We start from the raw sequence: 21,162 nt of genomic DNA on the forward strand, positions 1-21,162 counted from the left end.
CCGTATCTGATGGTTCTTGTTTGTTCCATGGTAATTTCAGGCACGTTCAGGTTCTTTTCATCTTCAGTTCCTTCAGGCAAGGCTCATTTTGTGGTTAATTTGCTGTGACTGTCCCTGTTTCCCCGGGAATTCCATCCATCCCATCCAGAGGATTTTCTGGGCTGTTGTCCCCATGCCACCTGAGGGCCCAGAATTCCTGTGTGGAGGTGATCCCTGGTCAAGCTCTTCCCAAAACTCTGTGAAGAATGGGATTTGTTCTCTCTGCCATCTCTGCCCTCCAGAGCTGGGACCCCTTGATTGTCCCATTCCCAGGGTGGCTCTGTCCCATCCCAGGGTGGCTCTGTCCCATCCCCAGGGTGGCTCTGTCCCATTCCCAGGATGGCTCTGTCCCATTCCCAGGGTGGCTCTGTCCCATTCCCAGGGTGGCTCTGTCCCATCCCAGGGTGGCTCTGTCCCATTCCCAGGGTGGCTCTGTCCCATCCCAGGGTGGCTCTGTCCCATTCCCAGGGTGGCTCTGTCCCATTCCCAGGGTGGCTCTGTCCCATCCCAGGGTGGCTCTGTCCCATTCCCAGGGTGGCTCTGTCCCATCCCAGGGTGGCTCTGTCCCATTCCCAGGGTGGCTCTGTCCCATCCCAGGGTGGCTCTGTCCCATTCCCACGATGGCTCTGTCCCATTCCCAGGATGGCTCTGTCCCATCCCAGGGTGGCTCTGTCCCATCCCCAGGGTGGCTCTGTCCCATTCCCAGGATGGCTCTGTCCCATTCCCTGGTTTGTCCCATTCCCAGGGTGGCTCTGTCCCATTCCCAGGATGGCTCTGTCCCATCCCAGGATGGCTCTGTCCCATTCCCAGGATGGCTCTGTCCCGTTCCCAGGTGGCTCTGTCCCATTCCCAGGATGGCTCTGTCCCATTCCCAGGGTGGCTCTGTCCCATTCCCTGGTTTGTCCCATCCCCAGGGTGGCTCTGTCCCATTCCCTGGTTTGTCCCATCCCCAGGGTGGCTCTGTCCCATCCCCAGGGTGGCTCTGTCCCATCCCAGGATGGCTCTGTCCCATTCCCAGGATGGCTCTGTCCCATCCCCAGGGTGGCTCTGTCCCATCCCAGGATGGCTCTGTCCCATTCCCAGGATGGCTCTGTCCCATTCCCAGGGTGGCTCTGTCCCATCCCAGGATGGCTCTGTCCCATTCCCAGGGTGGCTCTGTCCCATTCCCAGGATGGCTCTGTCCCATTCCCAGGGTGGCTCTGTCCCATTCCCAGGGTGGCTCTGTCCCATTCCCAGGGTGGCTCTGTCCCATCCCAGGGTGGCTCTGTCCCATCCCACGATGGCTCTGTCCCATTCCCAGGATGGCTCTGTCCCATTCCCAGGGTGGCTCTGTCCCATCCCAGGGTGGCTCTGTCCCATTCCCAGGGTGGCTCTGTCCCATCCCAGGGTGGCTCTGTCCCATCCCCAGGATGGCTCTGTCCCATCCCCAGGGTGGCTCTGTCCCATCCCACGATGGCTCTGTCCCATTCCCAGGGTGGCTCTGTCCCATCCCCAGGGTGGCTCTGTCCCGTTTCCAGGATGGCTCTGTCCCATCCCAGGGTGGCTCTGTCCCATTCCCAGGGTGGCTCTGTCCCATTCCCAGGGTGGCTCTGTCCCATCCCCAGGATGGCTCTGTCCCGTTCCCAGGTGGCTCTGTCCCATTCCCAGGATGGCTCTGTCCCATTCCCAGGATGGCTCTGTCCCATTCCCAGGATGGCTCTGTCCCGTTCCCAGGGTGGCTCTGTCCCGTTCCCAGGTGGCTCTGTCCCATTCCCAGGGTGGCTCTGTCCCATTCCCAGGTGGCTCTGTCCCATTCCCAGGATGGCTCTGTCCCGTTCCCAGGTGGCTCTGTCCCATTCCCAGGATGGCTCTGTCCCATTCCCAGGATGGCTCTGTCCCATCCCAGGATGGCTCTGTCCCATTCCCAGGATGGCTCTGTCCCGTTCCCAGGGTGGCTCTGTCCCGTTCCCAGGTGGCTCTGTCCCATTCCCAGGATGGCTCTGTCCCATTCCCAGGGTGGCTCTGTCCCATTCCCACGATGGCTCTGTCCCATCCCACGATGGCTCTGTCCCATCCCCAGGATGGCTCTGTCCCATTCCCAGGATGGCTCTGTCCCATCCCCAGGATGGCTCTGTCCCATCCCCAGGGTGGCTCTGTCCCGTTCCCAGGATGGCTCTGTCCCATCCCAGGATGGCTCTGTCCCATTCCCAGGGTGGCTCTGTCCCATCCCCAGGGTGGCTCTGTCCCATTCCCAGGGTGGCTCTGTCCCATCCCCAGGGTGGCTCTGTCCCATTCCCAGGGTGGCTCTGTCCCATTCCCACGATGGCTCTGTCCCATCCCAGGATGGCTCTGTCCCATTCCCAGGGTGGCTCTGTCCCATCCCCAGGGTGGCTCTGTCCCATTCCCAGGGTGGCTCTGTCCCATTCCCAGGGTGGCTCTGTCCCATTCCCAGGGTGGCTCTGTCCCGTTCCCTGGTTTGTCCCATCCCCACAATGGCTCTGTCCCATCCCAGGGTGGCTCTGTCCCATCCCACGATGGCTCTGTCCCATCCCACGATGGCTCTGTCCCATTCCCTGGTTTGTCCCATCCCACGTTGGCTCTCTCCCATTCCCAGAGTGGCTCTGTCCCATCCCACGATGGCTCTGTCCCATTCCCAGGTGGCTCTGTCCCGTCCCACGATGGCTCTGTCCCATCCCAGGGAGCTTTTCCCCCTCCCCACCCCGGCAGGCACTGCCCAGGCTCCCGTCAGTGTTCCCCAACGCGCCCTGGAGCACGGCAATGCCCAGCAGCAGGGAGCAGTGGGAACTCCAGAATTTCCCGTCCCTCCCGTGGGCAGGCAGGAGCTTGTGCTGGGTGAACCCAGAGAAACGTTTGGGTCACGATATCTCCCCCGTCCTTTTCCTGTCCTTGCGAGTGCAGAGAGGCTGGAGAGTGTCAGTGTGTGAGTGTCTGACGTGTGGGGGGCTCCTGGGGCTGGGAGGAACATCAGGGATGGGGAGGTGGAATTGTTCCCTCAGCCTTCACCTCGGAGATGGAGATATTTGGATTGTATCAGTCGTCTTTAATGATTGATTGCTGATAGAAGGGAGACGCTTATGGTTTCTGTTTGCATTTTATACTTATTTTAATCATGCTTTGCTTTCTTTTGTTCTTTTTTTTTTTTCTTTTTTTCTTTCTTTTCTTTTTGTTCCTTTTTTTTTTTTTCCTTTTTTTTTTTTTTTAATTGCAGCAGCTGTTGCCGGGTAAAAAGTTTTGGGAATCTGATGATTCCAGCAAAGATGGACCAAAAGGGATATTTCTGGGAGATCAGTGGAGAGACAGTGCTTGGGGAACATCAGGTAGCTCAATTATTTCCTTAATTTAGTTGGGGTTGAATGCAGAAATGTGCGATTTATTTGCTCAAAGTCACTGGCCAGGCTGGATGACACAGCTTTGAAAAGATTTAAAACCTCATCTGGTTTATATAATAAAAAACAAATAGAAAACCTCACAGTTCTTTGTGATAAAATTAAGATATCCCTGGATGTTAAAACATTGTTAAAACATTGTCTAATGTGAATATGTGTAAATTCATGTTTATCTGCTTAAACATCTTAAATTGCCCTTAAAATCTCAATTTCTGATGTATTTTCTGCCTTGGGATGGATCAGCTGAAAGAAGATATTGGAAAACAAGATGAATTAAAAAAAAAAAACACACTTCATTTTTTAAATACTAAACCAAGCAACCGAAACCCATCATTCAGTTAAAAAAAAAAAAAAAAATTAAAATGATGTTTTGAATTACTGTTGAGTTAAATCTGCCAGGGATTTTGTTCTTGCATCACAGACTCTCCTTGATTTGGGACTTTGGGGGAGAATATTCAGGTTGGTTTTATGAAAAAAAAACAACAAAAAAAAAACCCCCAAAACCAAAAACCTGCAGGTGCTGGGTTTGAAATGCTGATCTTTGATTTGTTCTATCCACGGTTTCTGTGTAATGAACCTGCTCCTGAACCGCTGCTGGGTGTCTGCACAGCTCCCAAACCTCCAGCTCCCGGGAAATGGGATTTCCAGCCCCCAGGAAATGGGATTTACAGCCCCCAGGAAATGGGATTTCCAGCTCCCAGGAAATGGGATTTCCAGCTCCCAGGAAATGGGATTTCCAGCTCCCGGGAAATGGGATTTCCAGCCCCCAGGAAATGGGATTTCCAGCTCCCGGGAAATGGGATTTCCAGCTCCCGGGAAATGGGATTTCCAGCCCCCAGGAAATGGGATTTCCAGCTCCCGGGAAATGGGATTTCCAGCCCCCAGGAAATGGGATTTCCAGCCCCCAGGAAATGGGATTTCCAGCCCCCAGGAAATGGGATTTCCAGCTCCCAGGAAATGGGATTTCCAACCCCCAGGAAATGGGATTTACAACCCCCGGGAAATGGGATTTCCAGCTCCCGGGAAATGGGATTTCCAGCCCCCAGGAAATGGGATTTCCAGCCCCCGGGAAATGGGATTTCCAGCCCCCGGGAAATGGGATTTCCAGCTCCCAGGAAATGGGATTTCCAGCCCCCAGGAAATGGGATTTCCAGCCCCCAGGAAATGGGATTTCCAGCTCCCGGGAAATGGGATTTCCAGCCCCCAGGAAATGGGATTTCCAGCCCCCAGGAAATGGGATTTCCAGCCCCCAGGAAATGGGATTTCCAGCCCCCAGGAAATGGGATTTCCAGCTCCCAGGAAATGGGATTTCCAGCTCCCAGGAAATGGGATTTCCAGCCCCCAGGAAATGGGATTTACAACCCCCAGGAAATGGGATTTCCAGCCCCCGGGAAATGGGATTTCCAGGTCCCGGGAAATGGGATTTCCAGGTCCCGGGAAATGGGATTTCCAGCCCCCGGGAAATGGGATTTCCAGCTCCCGGGAAATGGGATTTCCAGCCCCCAGGAAATGGGATTTCCAGCTCCCAGGAAATGGGATTTACCTCACTGCTGTGTGGGCTTTTCCCTGATGTAATACAATATCCATTTTTAAATTGGGCTAGCGATAAGGCCTTATCATATTATTTCCATTGAAAAATGCCAGGAAAAGGGGACAGGGCTTCTCCGGATGTGCCTGGCGGGATCATTCAGGGCACTGGGGGGGTTTTGGGGGCTGCTGCCTGTCCCAGCCCCCGGGAGCGCCTTGTACCTGGCTTAGTCCTGGAGCTGAGCGGGATTGGGGCTGAGCCAGGCTTTGGGAAGCGCTGAGGTGGCGCTTTGTGCTGCTGGTGCCAGCCACACCTCTGCAGGAGTCCAGGGCCCTCTCACCCGTCCCTCTGCTGATTCCCATCAATCCCACAGCTCGCAGAGCCCTGAGTGTCTGGGCAGTTTCCCTTTGGCTCACCTGAAATAAGGGAGCAGCACCCGAGGGCTCTGCTCCCCAAAATCCCCCCAGTCCATCCAGGCTCCATGGGATGTGGAGCCTGGATCTTCCCTGGCCCCAGGGTGCCCTGCAGCCCTCCCTCGTGGATTTGGGGGTTCACTCCTCTGCCTTGAGAACCTTTGAAGGCATTTTAGAACTTTCAAAACCTAAAAGCTTTCCAGGCCTTCCCTCCCCTCCTAGGGACACGGGGTTGGGCAGCAGCGCCGGGTTAAAACTGGCTTTCCCCCTTTTTTGGAAGCTTTATCCCCCCAAAAAAACCCCAGCCCAAGTTCCTTTGTGCCCACACTGATGGGAGGAGGAGGAGGGAAGTTTAGCCAGGAGCAGTGGCAGAATGAAATCACTTCCCCTGCTTCATGAGGGAGCTCCAGTGTCGAGATCCTTGGATATTGGTGTCCCTTCCGTGTCCCACCAGCCCCTGGCAATTCCCACACTCGCTGCCTGCTGATTTTGACTCCCTGCCTGTTGCCAGGAGCGGAGAATTCCCTCCCTTCTCTCCTTGGGCTCACTCCCTCCTGCCCAGCCAGGGCTTTTTGCAGAGCCCAGCAGGATTTGGAGACTCCTGAGTGTCCTGGTTGCACCTCAGAGCCTCCAGGCTGGCAAAGGGCTGGGGCTGGTGCAGCAGGATTGGGGGATGAGGAAAAAGGAATAAACTCCTCAGAAATCTTTTCTTGAGGAAAGAGCAGCCAAAAAAAAAAATCCCTGATCATGACATGAACGCAACAATTGATGGAACAAAGGACACGAGGCTGGTGGAGCAGCTGGATCATGTTTTAAATGACAATCCAGAATTTGTTTTTCACTGTACTAATGCAAGAATTTAACTAAAACGAAAACTTTGTGTTGTTTTAATTGCAGCCTTTAATTAGTCTTAATTTTCTGAAATTTTGCAAGTTTGGGTTTTAAGCATAGCTCTCACTTGCAGGTTTACATGTTGCAGTATTTAAAAAATGAGACAGCCATCCTGGTTTCACCAGTGGCCATCAGCAGAGTCACAGAGCTGGCACTTCTCTGTGCAAATAAGCCCCTGGGGAGTACATATTGAATGATTTAATTTGCCTCCTTTGAATAGTTGGATCTGCTTGTGAGAATTTCCCATGTTTTTGTTCCAGATCACTCTGTTTCCCAGCCAATTATGGTTCAGAGAAGACCTGGGCAGGGCTTCCACGTGAACAGTGAAGTCAACTCAGTGCTGTCCCCACGCTCGGAGAGCGGAGGGCTGGGAGTGAGCATGGTGGAGTATGTGCTGAGCTCATCTCCTGGAGACTCCTGCCTGAGGAAAGGAGGATTTGTGAGTGCCTCGTTCCCCCTCTTTCCTCCCTTTGCTGCTCGGTTTGGTTGGTTGGGAATCATTCCTAGGGCAGAGGTTTCTTTCTTTCTTTGCTCTCAGTTTAACTCTTCCCTCGATCAGGGCAGGTTTAGTCCTCGGCTTGGGGATGCGGGATGGGAGATGGGAAGGTGTTGGCATTCCCTGGACCCTGGAAAAGCCCCCCAGCAGCAACACCTCATCCAAAATAATCTTGGAAAAGGTTCCACAAACCTCTCCTCTGAGCCTGTGGCTGCCTTGGTGCTGCCTCAGAACAAAAACTCCACGTGATGATGCCAGAAAATGGGATCCCAGCTCCAAAGCTGATGATAACTGGCACGGCACAGTGGCTGTCCTTGTCCTGTAGGTTTTTTCTTGTGCTGTTTTTTGGGAAAACCCCCCCATCCCAATAAATCCGCTGGTCTCGCCCAGCTTTCCCTGGAGTTCCTGCCTGCTGGATGGGTGTGTTTTCCAGCTGGGATTGCTGCCTGGGCAGCTCCTTTCCCATGGGGACAAGGCAGCACCCCAGTGTTTCGTGGGGTGGGGAGGGAGCACAGCCTCGAATTTAAGGATCTGGGGGGAGGTGACACCAAGCCCGGCCCTGTAGTGGGAAAATGGCTCCAGAAATTGTGGAGAACCACGCTGTGGATGCTCCTTTGCCGCTTCCCTCAGCCCTCCCGGGCTTGCTGGCCCTCGTTGGGGGATGCCCGAGACCCTGAGGCGAGCAGGGAGGCTTTGGGATGTGAGCACTCAGGGCAGGGAGCCGGTTTGTCCCAGCTGGGCTCAGGGGGGGGTTTGCTCCTCAGCACAGTCAGGGTGACAGTGGTGGCACAGCTGTCACCGCTGAGCGCCCCGTGCTTGGGGGAATATTGCTCCGAAGCTGGATTTACACGTGGCGTTTCCAAGTAATATCAAGGAAGCACAGTTTTATTTTCTTTCAGAAGCAACACTAAAAGGCTTTTGCTTTCAGAACAAATTTTTTTTTTTCCTCTAAATATGAGGGGAAAATCCTTCCCTCCAATCAGAGAGAGTGGGAAAAGGGTTCAGTGGATAGAGGCAGAAATGTTGTGTGCAGAGCACTTCTCCCTCCAGTCAAGTGGAAGGCAGAGTTGGGATGTCTGTCCCTGTGACAGCACCAAAACTGCCTCTGATAAATATGTTTATGTGCCCCTTGCTGGTTTTTATCATAAATTATGTTGTTTTTCCTCTCCCTTCTGTTGTTCAAAACACTGCCCCAGGCATCATCACCCTTTCTTCTCCTCCCAAGTGAAACAAAATGCAGTCACGCTACAGATGTAACGCCACTCGTGAAATGCTCAACAGAAATCCTTTTTTTTTCCTCTTTTCTTTTTTCCCCTCTTTCCTTCCAAAGAAATGTGCTCCAGGATTACAGGAGCCGGTGTTTGAGGCAGTGATTTATTTGAGTGTTTTTAAATGAGCTGTGCCTTGGAATTCACTGTTGATGCCTCCAAAACTGAGGTGATTTTCAAACACTTGTCCAGTGGAGAGCTGTCTCTGACACGGAGCCAGGCACTTCAGAGAGGCACTAATTCACTTTATGCCCCTGCAGCATTTGCTGGTGTTGATTTTGAAGTGCTAAAGTCCCATCTAGAAAGAGAATTCCTTAAAATTATTTTGGGATGGGATTTTTAGAGCCTATAAAAGCAAACCGTGAGTTACTGAATGGAAGAAAGCTGAATAGATGAAACCCATCTTGGAAGAACAAGAACTAATTTCATGATTTCTTTGATTATTATTGAATATTTTGCTTTTTTCCCTATTTTTTGTAGAAATTAATGTTTACAAGGGACTTCTTTTACTGTGACGTGTGTCTTTGTTTTGTTGCCATCTCAGGGTAACAGGAAAATTGATCTGAAAACTCAGCTTATTAAAACAATGTCTCTTTTGCCCAGGGGCCGAGGGATGCAGAGAGTGATGAGAATGACAAAGGGGATAAGAAAAACAAGGGCACGTTTGATGGAGATAAGTTGGGAGATCTGAAGGAGGAGGGGGATGTGATGGATAAATCCAATGGTTTGCCTGTTCAGAACGGGATCGACGCCGATGTCAAAGACTTCAGGTGCGTGCATTGGTGGTTATTAATTAATCAATTAATAATTAATCAGTGCTGGTGTCTAACCCCTGCCGCCAGCTCGGCCCCTCCAGGCTCTCCCTCCATCCCCTGCAGTGCCAAGGTGGAGAGCATCAGAAGGGGAAAGGTGAAGACTCGGGAGGTGGGAACATTTTAGTGGGGACAGGAAAAACTGAGCGTGGAAGTGAAACTAAGCCAGGAATTCATCCAGCACTTCCCAAGGGAAGGTGCTCAGCAATCCCGTCCCCAGGACACGGGGACTCGCCAGAGCAGCTCCCTGCCCAGGAGAGGCTGAGGGAGCTGGGGCTGCTCAGCCTGGAGAGGAGCCCCAGCTGAGATGGGCTCCGGGTGTCCCTGAGTGTCCCTGAATGTCCCCGTCTGTCCCTGGGTGTCCCCAGGTGTCCCTGGGTGTCCCTGAATGTCCCCATCTGTCCCTGGGTGTCCCCAGGTGTCCCTGGGTGTCCCTGGGCTACCCAGCCTCTGCTCCAGGCCCAGCAGTGGCACCAGATCCACGGGCAGGGCCTGAGCCCAGCAATTCCCCTGCACAGGGGGCAGGACTGCCCTGGCAGTGCCCAGCGCTGAGCAGAGCCCAGAGAGGGGCTGGAGTCTCCTCCCTGGGGTATTCCAGAGCCACTGGACACGGAGCTGTGCCCTGAGCTCTGGGATGGCCCTGCTGGAGCAGGGAGTGGCACCAGTGACCCCAGGGTCCTCCCAGCCTGACCCAGTCTGGGATTCTGTGGCGGTGATGGGTGAAGACCAAACACCATCACTGCAAACACCCTCCCCTTCCCTCTTCCCTCAGCTCTGGGTGCTCTGTGGGCTGGGGTATCACAGAATCCCAGAATGGGTTGGGTTGGAAAGGACCTTAAAGGTCATCTCATCCCACCCCAGCCATGGCAGGGACACCTCCCACTGTCCCAGGCCGCTCCCAGCCCCAGTGTCCAGCCTGGCCTTGGGCACTGCCAGGGATCCAGGGCAGCCACAGCTGCTCTGGGCACCTTGTGCCAGGGCCTCAACACCCTCAGTGTGACAAACTCCTTCCTTTATCTGATCCAAATGATTTTATAAATGAATTAGAGCATCTCCTCTATCAAATCCCTTGGATCAGTGGGGATCAGCTGTCCCAGCTGTGTCCCCCCCGTGTCCCTGTGTCCCCCCAGCCCCTCGCTGGTGGGATGAGGAGCAGAACAGCCCCTGGCTCTGGGCAGGCCCTGCCCAGCAAGAACTGAGGAGTCCCTGTGCAATCAGCCCAATTCATGCACTTCATGTCTTTGGAAGGATTTTTCCATGCTGCAGTGGAAGCTCCGGTGTCCCAAGGATGTTCTGAATGTCCTCAGGGAAGCTCGAGGAAGGCGGCAACACCTGAGAGCTCAGGGCTGTGTGTGATCCTGGTTATTTTCATGCCTGGTTTTAATCCCTCTGTGTGGCATTCCTGTGGATATTCCTCTGGAAAGTGTTGGCTCTGCTCGTGTCCTGGCCCAGATTACAGCTGGGGGTTTGGGTTTGTTCCTTGCAGCTCTGCAGGGGTGAAAACCTCCTGAAATTGTGGCTGGTGATGTAATTGGTACGTTCACCTTCCTCGCTCATGTGGCTCCTGGCGGCCTGTAGGAAAATGGGAAAAGCCAAACAAGTGGTAAAATGAAGTGTAAAAAAAAAAAAGTGCTGGGAAATGCACATTGCTGGCTGTCCCATGGATATTGAGCATTCCCATGGAGTCCAGCCCTTACTTTGTGTGATCAGGAGCCCACGGCAGCTCCCTCAGAATGGCATTGGGTGAGATTTGGTGCCAGAGCTGCACAGAGTTAAAAATCACAAAAAATCACCTCCATTGAATAGAACTGGGGAGATTCTGCCCCCTCAGTAAAGGAGAAAACAGAAACTGGAGTTTTTAACATTTTTATTGTAACAGGTGTTTGAGGCTGGGGACTGGGGGTTGCGGGTTATTTTTTGTTTGTTTTCAAAATACATCGATTTCTATGTGGAATTATTCAGTAATTCCATGTAGAATTATTTCAGACCATGTTTTTTCACTTATCCCCCCTTTATTACACCACCTCCAGGCAGTTCTGGTGGGTCTGATGCTGGGCTGGAGCGTTCCTGCTTTTATTTTTTAAAATGCATCAATTTCTATGTAGAATTAACTTAGGGAAGTATTTCAAACCATCTCTTTATTTTTTTTTTTTCTTGTCTTTTACAACACTTCCAGAGGGTTCTGGTGGGTCTGGGGATGTGTTGCTGCTGTGGTGCTGGGCTGGAGCATTCCTGGTTTTATTTTTTGTTTATTTTTTTTAAATACATCAATTTCTCTGTAAAATTCACTTGGGGAACTACTTCAGACCATCTTTTTTATTTCTTCCCCCTCTTCTACAACACCTCCAAGCAGTTCTGGTGGATCTGGGAGTGTGATGTTGGGATGGATCATTCCTGCTTTTATTTTGTATTTTTTTAAATAAATCAATTTCTCCATACAACTCACTCAGGCAACTATTTCAGACCATCTCTGTATTTTTCCCTCCTCTCTTCTACAGCACCTCCAAGGAATTCTGGTGGGTCTTGAGGTTGTGATGGAGCGTTCCTGTTTTTAGTTTTTATTTTTTTAAATACACCAATTTCTCGGTAGAATTACTTTGGAGAACTGTTTCAGGCCGTGTTTTTATTTTCCCCCCCTGTACTCCAGCACCTCCAGGCTGTTCTGGAGGGTGAGCTGCTGGGCCGAAGCCTTTTCCTGACGCCTTTTTTCCCTCCCCGCGCAGCCGCACGCCCGGGAACTGCCAGAACTCTGCCAGCGAGGTGGATCTGCTGGGCCCCAACCAGAACGGCTCCGAGGGCCTGGCCCAGCTGGCCAGCACCAACGGGGCCAAGCCCGTGGAGGACTTCTCCAACATGGAATCGCAGAGCGTGCCCCTGGACCCCATGGAGCACGTGGGCATGGAGCCGCTGCAGTTCGATTATTCTGGCACTCAGGTCCCCGTGGACTCGGCTGCAGCCACCGTGGGGCTCTTTGACTACAATTCCCAGCAGCAGGTGAGGAGCTGATCCCTGATCCACCCCCGTGGCTCCACTGGGAGCTCTGGGGTGGGATGAGCTCAGGATGCTGTCCTATGGAGGAGGGTTGGAGGTGTTTTCATGGTGATAGAGCTGTGTGTGTCCCTGCTGGGGCGGGATGAGCTCAGGATGCTGTCCTATGGAGGAGGGTTGGAGGTGTTCTCATGGACATTGAGCTGTGTGTGTCCCTGCTGGGGCGGGATGAGCTCAGGATGCTGTCCTATGGAGGAGGGTTGGAGGTGTTCTCATGGACATTGAGCTGTGTGTGTCCCTCCTGGGGTGGGATGAGCTCAGGATGCTGTCCTATGGAGGAGCATTGGAGGTGTTCTCATGGTCACTGAGCTGTGTGTGTCCCTGCTGGGGTGGGATGAGCTCAGGATGCTGTCCTATGGAGGAAGGTTGGAGGTGTTCTCATGGACATTGAGCTGTGTGTGTCCCTGCTGGGGCGGGATGAGCTCAGGATGCTGTCCTGATGGAGGAGCGTTGGAGGTGTTCTCATGGTCATTGAGCTGTGTGTGCTCTGGGGTGGATGAGCTCAGGATGCTGTCCTATGGAGGAGGATTGGAGATGTTCTCATGGTGATAGAGCTGTGTGTGCTCTGGGGTGGATGAGCTCAGGATGCTGTGTGATGGAGAAAGGTTGGAGGTGTTCTCATGGTCATTTGCTCTGGGGCGGGATGAGCTCAGGATGCTGTCCTGATGGAGGAGCCTTGGAGCTGTTCTCATGGTCATTGAGCTGTGTGTGTCCCTCCTGGGAATGGGAGCAGAGCTGCTTCCCCTGGCACCTGGAATAAAGAGAATTCCCACAGCAATTCCCACAGCACTGCCCTCTCTGGTGATCCTGGCTGTCTCGAAGGGCTGCCGTTGAAAAAGAGCTTTAAAGTAGTAAAAAGTGTTAAAAAACCCCAAACACCAACTCTGGAACCCAAGACTGAGAGCCAACACCTGCTCAGCCCAGCTGTGAGCCCTGCACTGCGTTTTGCTGAGCCCCACCTTGGGTTTTGTTAAGCCCCAGATTGGGCCCTGCTGGTCCCCACATTGGACTGGGCTGAGCCCCACACTGGGCCTTGCTGGGCCTCACACTGGGCTTTGCTGGGCCTCACATTGGGCCCTGCTCAGCCCCAAACTGGGCTGGGCTGAGCCCCACACTGGGCTGGGCTGAGCCCCACACTGGGCTTTGCTGGGCCTCACATTTGGCCCTGCTCAGCCCCAAACTGGGCTGGGCTGAGCCCCACACTGGGCTTTGCTGGGCCTCACATTGGGCCCTGCTCAGCCCCAAACTGGGCCCTGCTAAGCCCCAAACTGGGCTCTGCTGAGCCCCACACTAGGCCTTGCTGGGCCTCACATTGGGCCCTGCTCAGCCCCAAACTGGGCTTTGCTGAGCCCCACACTGGGCCTTGCTGGGCCTCACATTGGGCCCTGCTCAGCCCCACACTGGGCTGGGCTGAGCCCCACACTAGGCCTTGCTGGGCCTCACATTGGGCCCTGCTCAGCCCCAAACTGGGCTCTGCTGAGCCCCACACTGGGCTGGGCTGAGCCCCACACTGGGCTTTGCTGGGCCTCACATTGAGCCCTGCTCAGCCCCACACTGGGCTGGGCTGAGCCCCACACTGGGCTTTGCTGGGCCTCACATTTGGCCCTGCTAAGCCCCAAACTGGGCTCTGCTGAGCCCCACACTGGGCTTTGCTGGGCCTCACATTGGGCCCTGCTAAGCCCCAAACTGGGCTGGGCTGAGCCCCACACTCAGCTTTGCTGGTCCCCACATTGGGCCCTGCTCAGCCCCACACTGGGCTGGGCTGAGCCCCACACTCAGCTTTGCTGGGCCTCACATTGGGCCCTGCTAAGCCCCAAACTGGGCTCTGCTGAGCCCCACACTCAGCTTTGCTGCCCTAACCGCAGCAGCCTGAGGCAATAACAAGTTCAAACCTTCCTCTCCCTGAGCCTGGTTTAAACCCCAAGGGCAGAGTCCACTACTACAAGCCTTTATCTGAGCCTGGCTTAGGTTTGTTTGACCTTTCTCCCACACAAGCCCAGACTCCCTCCTCCAGAGCCTCCCTTGGCTCCTGCTGAATGCTGGGCCTGGCTCCAGCAATCGACTCCTGCTCTGCTCCTGTTCCTGCTCGTTTGGGTAATGATTGTAAACTTTATTGCTCTCCCTTTGCAAGGCTGATACCCCTCAAAGAAGAAGGGAATCCTTTGTTGTAGCTGATTGCTGGGATATATAACTCTCCCTGGCTTCCCTAAAATATCAGATTTTTTTAGCAGAAGAGCCTCTGGCACTCTGGAGTGAGGGAAACCATTGCCAAGTTTGTGCTGAGTTATCGCAGTCTTAAAAGCAATGTAAATATCTGTGCTGGAGCTCAGCTGGCTGCTCTGTTCTACAGCATCTTTGGGAGGTTAATGATGGAAAATTTAATGATTAAATTAAATAGCTGCTGTAGAGTTCAAAAAGGAAAAGAAGCAGATAGCTCAAAGTCTTTGTCTTGCTCTGGTGTAAGGCCTGGGATGCCAGAATTACTTTTAAACCAGGAAAGTTGTGTGTTTTTTAAAACATTAGGGCTCCACAAGTGAGCCGCTTCGGGAGAAGCATTAGAGATGGGACTGGAATGGCAGGAGCGGGAAGCCTGGAATTTGCATTTTGTCAGGGTTTTCTGTTTAAGTGAAGGCTCCTTTACAAGTTGGAGGAGTTTTTATTTGTCTCTTTCAGCCTTTAAAAATTAAGATTTCAAATTTGGCACGTCTGGCGCCTGACTAGTGGAAATAAACCCTGCCAAAGAAAGGCAGAGCAGGGAAAGGTCCCTGTCCTGGGAGCGATGCGGATTTCTGGCTGGGTTTGGATTTTTTATTTCATACCAAGTGGATGGGCACTGTCCATGCGGAGCTGATGTCACCTCTGTGTCACCAGCTCTCTGGGAATTACAGGATTGCTGAAGTTGGAAAAAAATCTCTGAGGTCATCAAGTGGGAGCTGTGTCTGATCCCCACCTTGTCCCCAGAGCCCTGAGTGCCACCTCCAGGGACGGGCACTCCAAACCTCCCTGGGCAGTGCCAATCCCTGAGCTCCCTTTCCATGGGGAAATTCCTGCTGCTGTCCACCCTGAGCCTCCCCTGGCCCAGCCTGAGGCCGTTCCCTCTGCTCCTGTCCCTGTTCCCTGGGAGCACAGCCCGACCCCCCCCGGCTGTCCCCTCCTGTCAGGAGTTGTGCAGAGCCACAGGGGCCCCCTGAGCCTCCTTTTCTCCAGGCTCAGCCCCTTCCCAGCTCCCTCAGGAATTCTCCAGCCCCTTCCCAGCTCCCTCAGCCCCTCCTGGGGCTCCAGCCCCTTCTGGACTCCGTTTCTCCGTTGTGAAGCCCAAATCTCCTCTCACCTCTCCCTGATTTTGGGGGAGCAGTGGGGACACAGCTGCTGCCCCTCAGTCCCACCCAGGCCCTGCTGGGCTGCCAGACAAGATCTGTTCTCAGTTTTCGCCCTTGTTGCAGCTTCCAGCTGCAGTGAAAGCAAACAGGAGCCTTTTGTCAGCCTGAGGTGCTGCTGCAAGGATCAGGAATCATTCCCCAGCCAAATGTGCCCTCTCAGGGCAGGTTTGTGTAAATCCAGGGCTCTTGGCTCACACTTGTGCCCATTTCCTAAATTCCTGATCCCCAAAGCCAGGGGTGCCCACTGCCACTCTCAGCCTGGCTGAAAGGAGTATCTGAGCTTTGCCATGCTGCTGCCAGCAGGAAATCTGTCCTGAGCAGGGGAGCTCATCCCTAAAAGTGCTTTTTGGGGCTGTGGGGAAGCAGAAGCTAAAGCACAAGCACAGCTGAAGGCAGGATGAGGAAGGGGAGGGTTTAACCACGTGTGATGCGATTAGAGATGTCAGATGTTGATATTGCAGAGGAAGCTGGCTGAGGGAAGTCTGATCTTGCAGCATTCCCATAACTGGGGGTTCTGCTTCCTTGGGATTCCCTCAGTGAGCTGCTGCACGTGCTGGAAATCATCCTTCATTTGTCTGCACACGGAGCAGCCTCACTGAGATGTTGCATGATCTCCCTGAACTCCTCCGGAGCCGTGGCAGGGCTTTGTACCTTTTCACTCCAAATCTGTTTGCCAAGAGCCTGAAGTGCTCCAGGTGCACTTTTCGGATACCTTTGTAAATTCAGGTTGATATTCCTGTTGCAGAGGCTCCTTGTCCTTTTTGCACTCCCTCAGTCCCACCTTTTATCGCTGATCTGTGGCTTTGGGGCTGTGCTGTCAGCAGATGGAGACAGCGCAGCGAGGCTTTAACAGCTCTTCCTGAAAACGTTGAGTTGATGGTTCCCAGAGCTCCCGTGGTTTATCTGGCTGAGCAAAGCCTGCAGTTGGGATGGTTTTTCTTGGCTCTGCTTCCTTGGACAGGCTGCAGGATGAAATCTGCAGGGTTGGAGCTGGAGTTTCTTCTGAGGGGGCTGAGCAAGGCTGTGAATTAAAGCAGGGACAGGTGACAGAGCCCTGGAACGGTTTGGGTGGGAAAGGACTTTAAAACTCATCCAATTCCAACCCCTGCCCTGGCAGGGACACCTCCCACTGCCCCAGTGTCCAGCCTGGCCTTGGGCACTGCCAGGGATCCAGGGGCAGCCACAGCTGCTCTGGGAATTCCATCCCAGCCCCTGCCCACCCTCCCAGGGAACAATTCCTGATTCCCAATCTCCCACCTAAATCCCTCCTCTCTTAGTTTAAGGCTGTTCCCCCTTGTCCTGTGCTGTAAAAATTCCCTCTCCAGCTTTCTTGCAGATCTTTTATGTCAGATTTCACAGGGACCAGCTGAGACCCCAGAGCAGGCAGACAGCAAAAAGAGCCCAGAGCAGCAGGTGAAATGTTGATGGTGAAATACTGAGGCTCTGAGTAGGTGTGGATTCCTCTCTCCCAGTTTTTCTGATTCCCACATGGATCATTGAGTAGCATTTGGGAGGCATAGAAGTTCTCACATGTGTAAAGTGAGCACAAGAAGTGTTTTTAGGGAGATAAATGCTTTTTGTGCCCTCAAGAGAAGGAAATAATAACGCAGCCATTTCCTCTCTGCTCCACTGTGACAGAATCCACATCAACAGGCTGGAAAAGCAGATCCCAGGGATGCAAAAGCTGGTGAAAACTCAAGGCTTTGCTGAAATTTTGCAGCTGAAGAAAGCTAAAAAGCTAAAATTGCTGAATTCATAAGAAAGCAGACCCCAAACCCGAGGATGTTTCAGAGGAATCCACATTTCAGGAAGCACTTTAGGGGATTTATATGATTTTTTTCCCCCATATTTGATCAGTGAGGTGTTGCTGCTCATTCCCACAGAGCCACCATCCCTCATTCCATGTTCTGCAGCTCCTGTTGTCCACGATCTCCTTGTTTTCTTGCGCTCAGGGATGGAGCTTTGCCCCAGCTCCTGGTGACAGCTGGCACCTGAGCAGAGCTGCCACCGAGCTTTGTGTGACCCCGAATGGCGCCTGAAAACAATAAATCGGGCAAGAAAAGCAGGTGTGTGGTGCACCCAGACTGCTCAGGGCGTTTTATAGCCCGGGGAGGGAATAAAGGAGCTGCAGATCTGATATTTCCCTCCCCAGGGAACATTCTGACACCCCCTGGGTGTTCAGAGCAGCCCCAACGTCCTGAGCAAACCCAGGAGGGTGAGGGTTTGGCACACAGCGGGTTAATGCTCAGTGCTGACCCCTCAGATGTGTTTTCTCCACCTGAGCTTGTGAAATGTCAAAAATCAAGGTGGATTTTTCTCACGCAGCTTTGCTCACCCCGCTCTCAGCAGAGCCAGCTCCGGTTTTTGCCTTTAGAAAGAAGCAGTTGAGTTTTCTCGATGTTTCTGGGCCGCTTCTTGATGGTTGGGGGTTTCTGCCAAAAATTTGGGCAGAATTATTGCTGCTTCTGCCAGCAGCTCACTTGTCTGAAAGGAGGGCGGGATAATAGGTGTGAAAATCGTAGGCATTTGGGCATCCGAGTCTTTCCTGAGGGGGTGGAGGGAGAAAACGGTGCTCACAGTGGTTTGTGAAGTCATTCCCACCTTGGAGATGGTCCCTGGAAGTGAGAGGGGATGGGGTAATTTCAGAGGAGATACTCAGCTGGTGTGTCCTGAAATGTTTTAATTACAGCTGAAAACGGGCGAATTCAGGGATTTCCTTTAGGGAGAGGCTGGGGAAGAAACTTTTGGTAAAGAAAGAAAAAAAAAAACCAAAACAACCAAACCCTCAGCAAAAATATTTAAAGGGGATTTTTTTTTTTTTTTTTTTTTTTTTAAAGTGAGGAATAAATTCTCAACAGCCTTGAGAACTGAGCGGGGGGGGGGCTGCAGGTAAAGGAGGTGTTTGGCCTGGGGTTTGTCATCCTGAGGCTCTGTCCCCTCTGGTGGCTCTGAAGGCATCTTGGGTGTCTCAGACTTGGTTCTGCATTCCAGTGCCATTCCAGTGCCATCCCTGTGCCATCCCCCTGCCATCCCAGTGCCGTCCCCGTGCCATCCCACTGCCATCCCTCTGCCATCCCTGTGCCATCCCGGTGCTACCCCTGTGCCATCCCCGTGCCATCCCTCTGCCATCCCTCTGCATCCCATAGCCATTCCAGTGCCATCCCCCTGCCATCCCCCTGCCATCCCCCTGCCATCCCCCTGCCATCCCCCTGCCATCCCATTTCCATCCCATTTCCATCCCATTTCCATCCCATTTCCATCCCATTTCCATCCCATTCCCATCCCACTGCCATCCCATTTCCCACTTCAGCCCAGCTGGGAGGGCACCCTGTTGGCACAGGTGGCACCGGTGTCACCCCCAGCGCCTGGTGCCCCCAGCAGGAGCTGGGATGGATCCTTTGGGATCGAGGGGCAGCAGCAGAGGGCACGCCCGGGCTGTGGGGTTTGCACTGGCTTAACGTGGGCACTTGATTCCAGAGGGTTCAAATCCTCTGAGCTGTGGAGTGGGGGAACTGCAAGGGAAGGGAAATGGGGCATGGGGGAAGGGGAATGGGGCGTGGGGAAGGGGAATGGGGCATGGGGGAAGGGAAATGGGGCATGGGGAATGGGGAAAGGGGAATGGGGCATGGGGAAAGGGGAATGGGGCATGGGGGAAGGGGAATGGGGCATGGGGGAAGGGGAATGGGGCATGGGGGAAGGGGAATGGGGCAGGGGGAAGGGGAATGGGGCATGGGGGAAGGGGAATGGGGCATGGGGCATGGGGCATGGGGAAAGGGGAATGGGGCATGGGGAGAGGGGCATGGGGAAAGGGGAATGGGGCATGGGGGAAGGGGAATGGGGCATGGGGAAGGGGAATGGGGCATGGGGGAAGGGGAATGGGGCATGGGGGAAGGGGAATGGGGCATGGGGAAGGGGAATGGGCATGGGGGAAGGGGAATGGGGCATGGGGAAAGGGGAATGGGGCATGGGGAAGGGAAATGGGGCGTGGGGGAAGGGGAATGGGGCATGGGGGAAGGGGAATGGGGCATGGGGAAAGGGGAATGGGGCATGGGGGAAGGGGAATGGGCCCTGGGGAAAGGGGAATGGGCCGTGGGGAAGGGGAATGGGGCATGGGGAAAGGGGAATGGGGAATGGGGAAAGGGGAATGGGGCATGGGGAAAGGGGAATGGGGCATGGGGAAAGGGGAATGGGGAAAGGGGAATGGGGCATGGGGAAGGGGAATGGGGCATGGGGAAGGGGAATGGGCCCTGGGGAAAGGGGAATGGGGCATGGGGAAGGGGAATGGGGCATGGGGAAGGGGAATGGGGCATGGGGAAAGGGGAATGGGCATGGGGAAGGGGAATGGGCCGTGGGGAAGGGGAATGGGGCATGGGGGAAGGGGAATGGGGCATGGGGGAAGGGGAATGGGGCATGGGGAAAGGGAAATGGGGCAGGGGGAAGGGGACTGGGGCATGGGGGAAGGGGAATGGGCCGTGGGGGAAGGGGGTGCTGCGTTGTGCCTGAGCCCAGCCGAGCTTTGGGGTGTTTGTGCCTGGTTTAAGGAGTGTTGGTGTATTTGTGCCCAGTTTAAGGACACTGTTTGTGCTCCCTGCTTGATTTCAGGGGTGTTTGTGCCTGGTTTAAGGAGGGTTTGTGCCTGGTTTAAGGAGGGTTTGTGCCTGGTTTAAGGAGGGTTTGTGCCTGGTTTAAGGAGGGTTTGTGCCTGATTTCAGGACGTTGTGCTCTGTGCCTGATTTAGGGAGTGTAGGTGCCCAGTTTAAGGGTGGTTTTGCTCAGTTTTAGGGCTGTTTGTGCCTGATCCAAGGGCTGTTTGTGCCCAGTCTAAGGGCTGTCTGTGCCCAGTCTAAGGGATGTTTGTGCCCGGTCTAAGGGCTGTTTGTGCCCAGTCTAAGGGCAGTTTGTGCCTGATCCAAGGGCTGTTTGTGCCCAGTCTAAGGGCAGTTTGTGCCCGGTCTAAGGACTGTTGGTGCCCAGTCTAAGGGCAGTTTGTGCCTGATCCAAGGCTGTTTGTGCCCGGTCTAAGGCTGTCTGTGCCCGGTCTAAGGGCTGTCTGTGCCCAGTCTAAGGGCTGTCTGTGCCCAGTCTAAGGGCTGTCTGTGCCCAGTCTAAGGGCTGTCTGTGCCCGGTCTAAGGCTGTTTGTGCCCAGTCTAAGGCTGTCTGTGCCTGGTCTAAGGGCTGTCTGTGCCCAGTCTAAGGGCTGTTTGTGCCCGGTCTAAGGCTGTTTGTGCCCGGTCTAAGGCTGTTGGTGCCCAGTCTAAGGGCTGTTTGTGCCCGGTCTAAGGGCCGTTTGTGCCCAGTCTAAGGGCTGTTTGTGCCCAGTCTAAGGGCTGTTTGTGCCCGGTCTAAGGCTGTCTGTGCCCAGTCTAAGGGCTGTCTGTGCCCAGTCTAAGGGCTGTCTGTGCCCAGTCTAAGGGCTGTCTGTGCCCGGTCTAAGGCTGTTTGTGCCCAGTCTAAGGCTGTTTGTGCCCAGTCTAAGGCTGTCTGTGCCCAGTCTAAGGCTGTTTGTGCTCTGCCCACAGCTGTTCCAGAGGCCCAACGCGCTGGCGGTGCAGCAGCTGACAGCAGCCCAGCAGCAGCAGTACGCCCTGGCTGCTGCCCACCAGCCCCACATCGGTGAGTTCTGCCTCTCCTCTGCCCCGTGCCCTGCTCCTCCTCCGGGGGAAAACCCGGGGAAAGGGATTCGGGAGGGTTCCAGGGGAAAACACAGGGAAAGGGATTCGGGAGGGTTCCAGGGGAAAACACAGGGAAAGGGATTCGGGAGGGTTCCAGGGGAAAACACAGGGAAAGGGATTCGGGAGGGTTCCAGGGGAAAACACAGGGAAAGGGATTCGGGAGGGTTCAAAGTGTGGCACAGATGATAACCAGTGTGTGGGTTGTCGTCTGTTAAAGATGTGTTTGTG

General features: G+C 54.1%; 1 protein-coding gene across 8 annotated transcripts in view; it reads left to right on the forward strand.

The window, feature by feature from the left end:
• Positions 1–21,162, forward strand: part of PUM1 (pumilio RNA binding family member 1) — a 94,383-nt gene that overhangs the window by 28,727 nt on the left and 44,494 nt on the right. For 6 of the 8 annotated variants that reach the window (XM_040086024.2, XM_040086027.2, XM_040086031.2 and 3 more), the window contains 5 exons: positions 3,248–3,356; positions 6,518–6,696; positions 8,625–8,791; positions 11,557–11,827; positions 20,782–20,875. In XM_040086024.2, the coding sequence (XP_039941958.1) occupies positions 3,248–3,356; positions 6,518–6,696; positions 8,625–8,791; positions 11,557–11,827; positions 20,782–20,875 (820 nt within the window). The remainder of the gene's footprint in view (positions 1–3,247; positions 3,357–6,517; positions 6,697–8,624; positions 8,792–11,556; positions 11,828–20,781; positions 20,876–21,162) is intronic. The other 2 variants (XM_040086026.2, XM_040086032.2) reach the window with 1 other exon arrangement.

The sequence above is a fragment of the Hirundo rustica genome, chromosome 25 (genome assembly GCF_015227805.2).
Source record: "Hirundo rustica isolate bHirRus1 chromosome 25, bHirRus1.pri.v3, whole genome shotgun sequence".
NCBI classification, from domain to species: domain Eukaryota; kingdom Metazoa; phylum Chordata; class Aves; order Passeriformes; family Hirundinidae; genus Hirundo; species Hirundo rustica.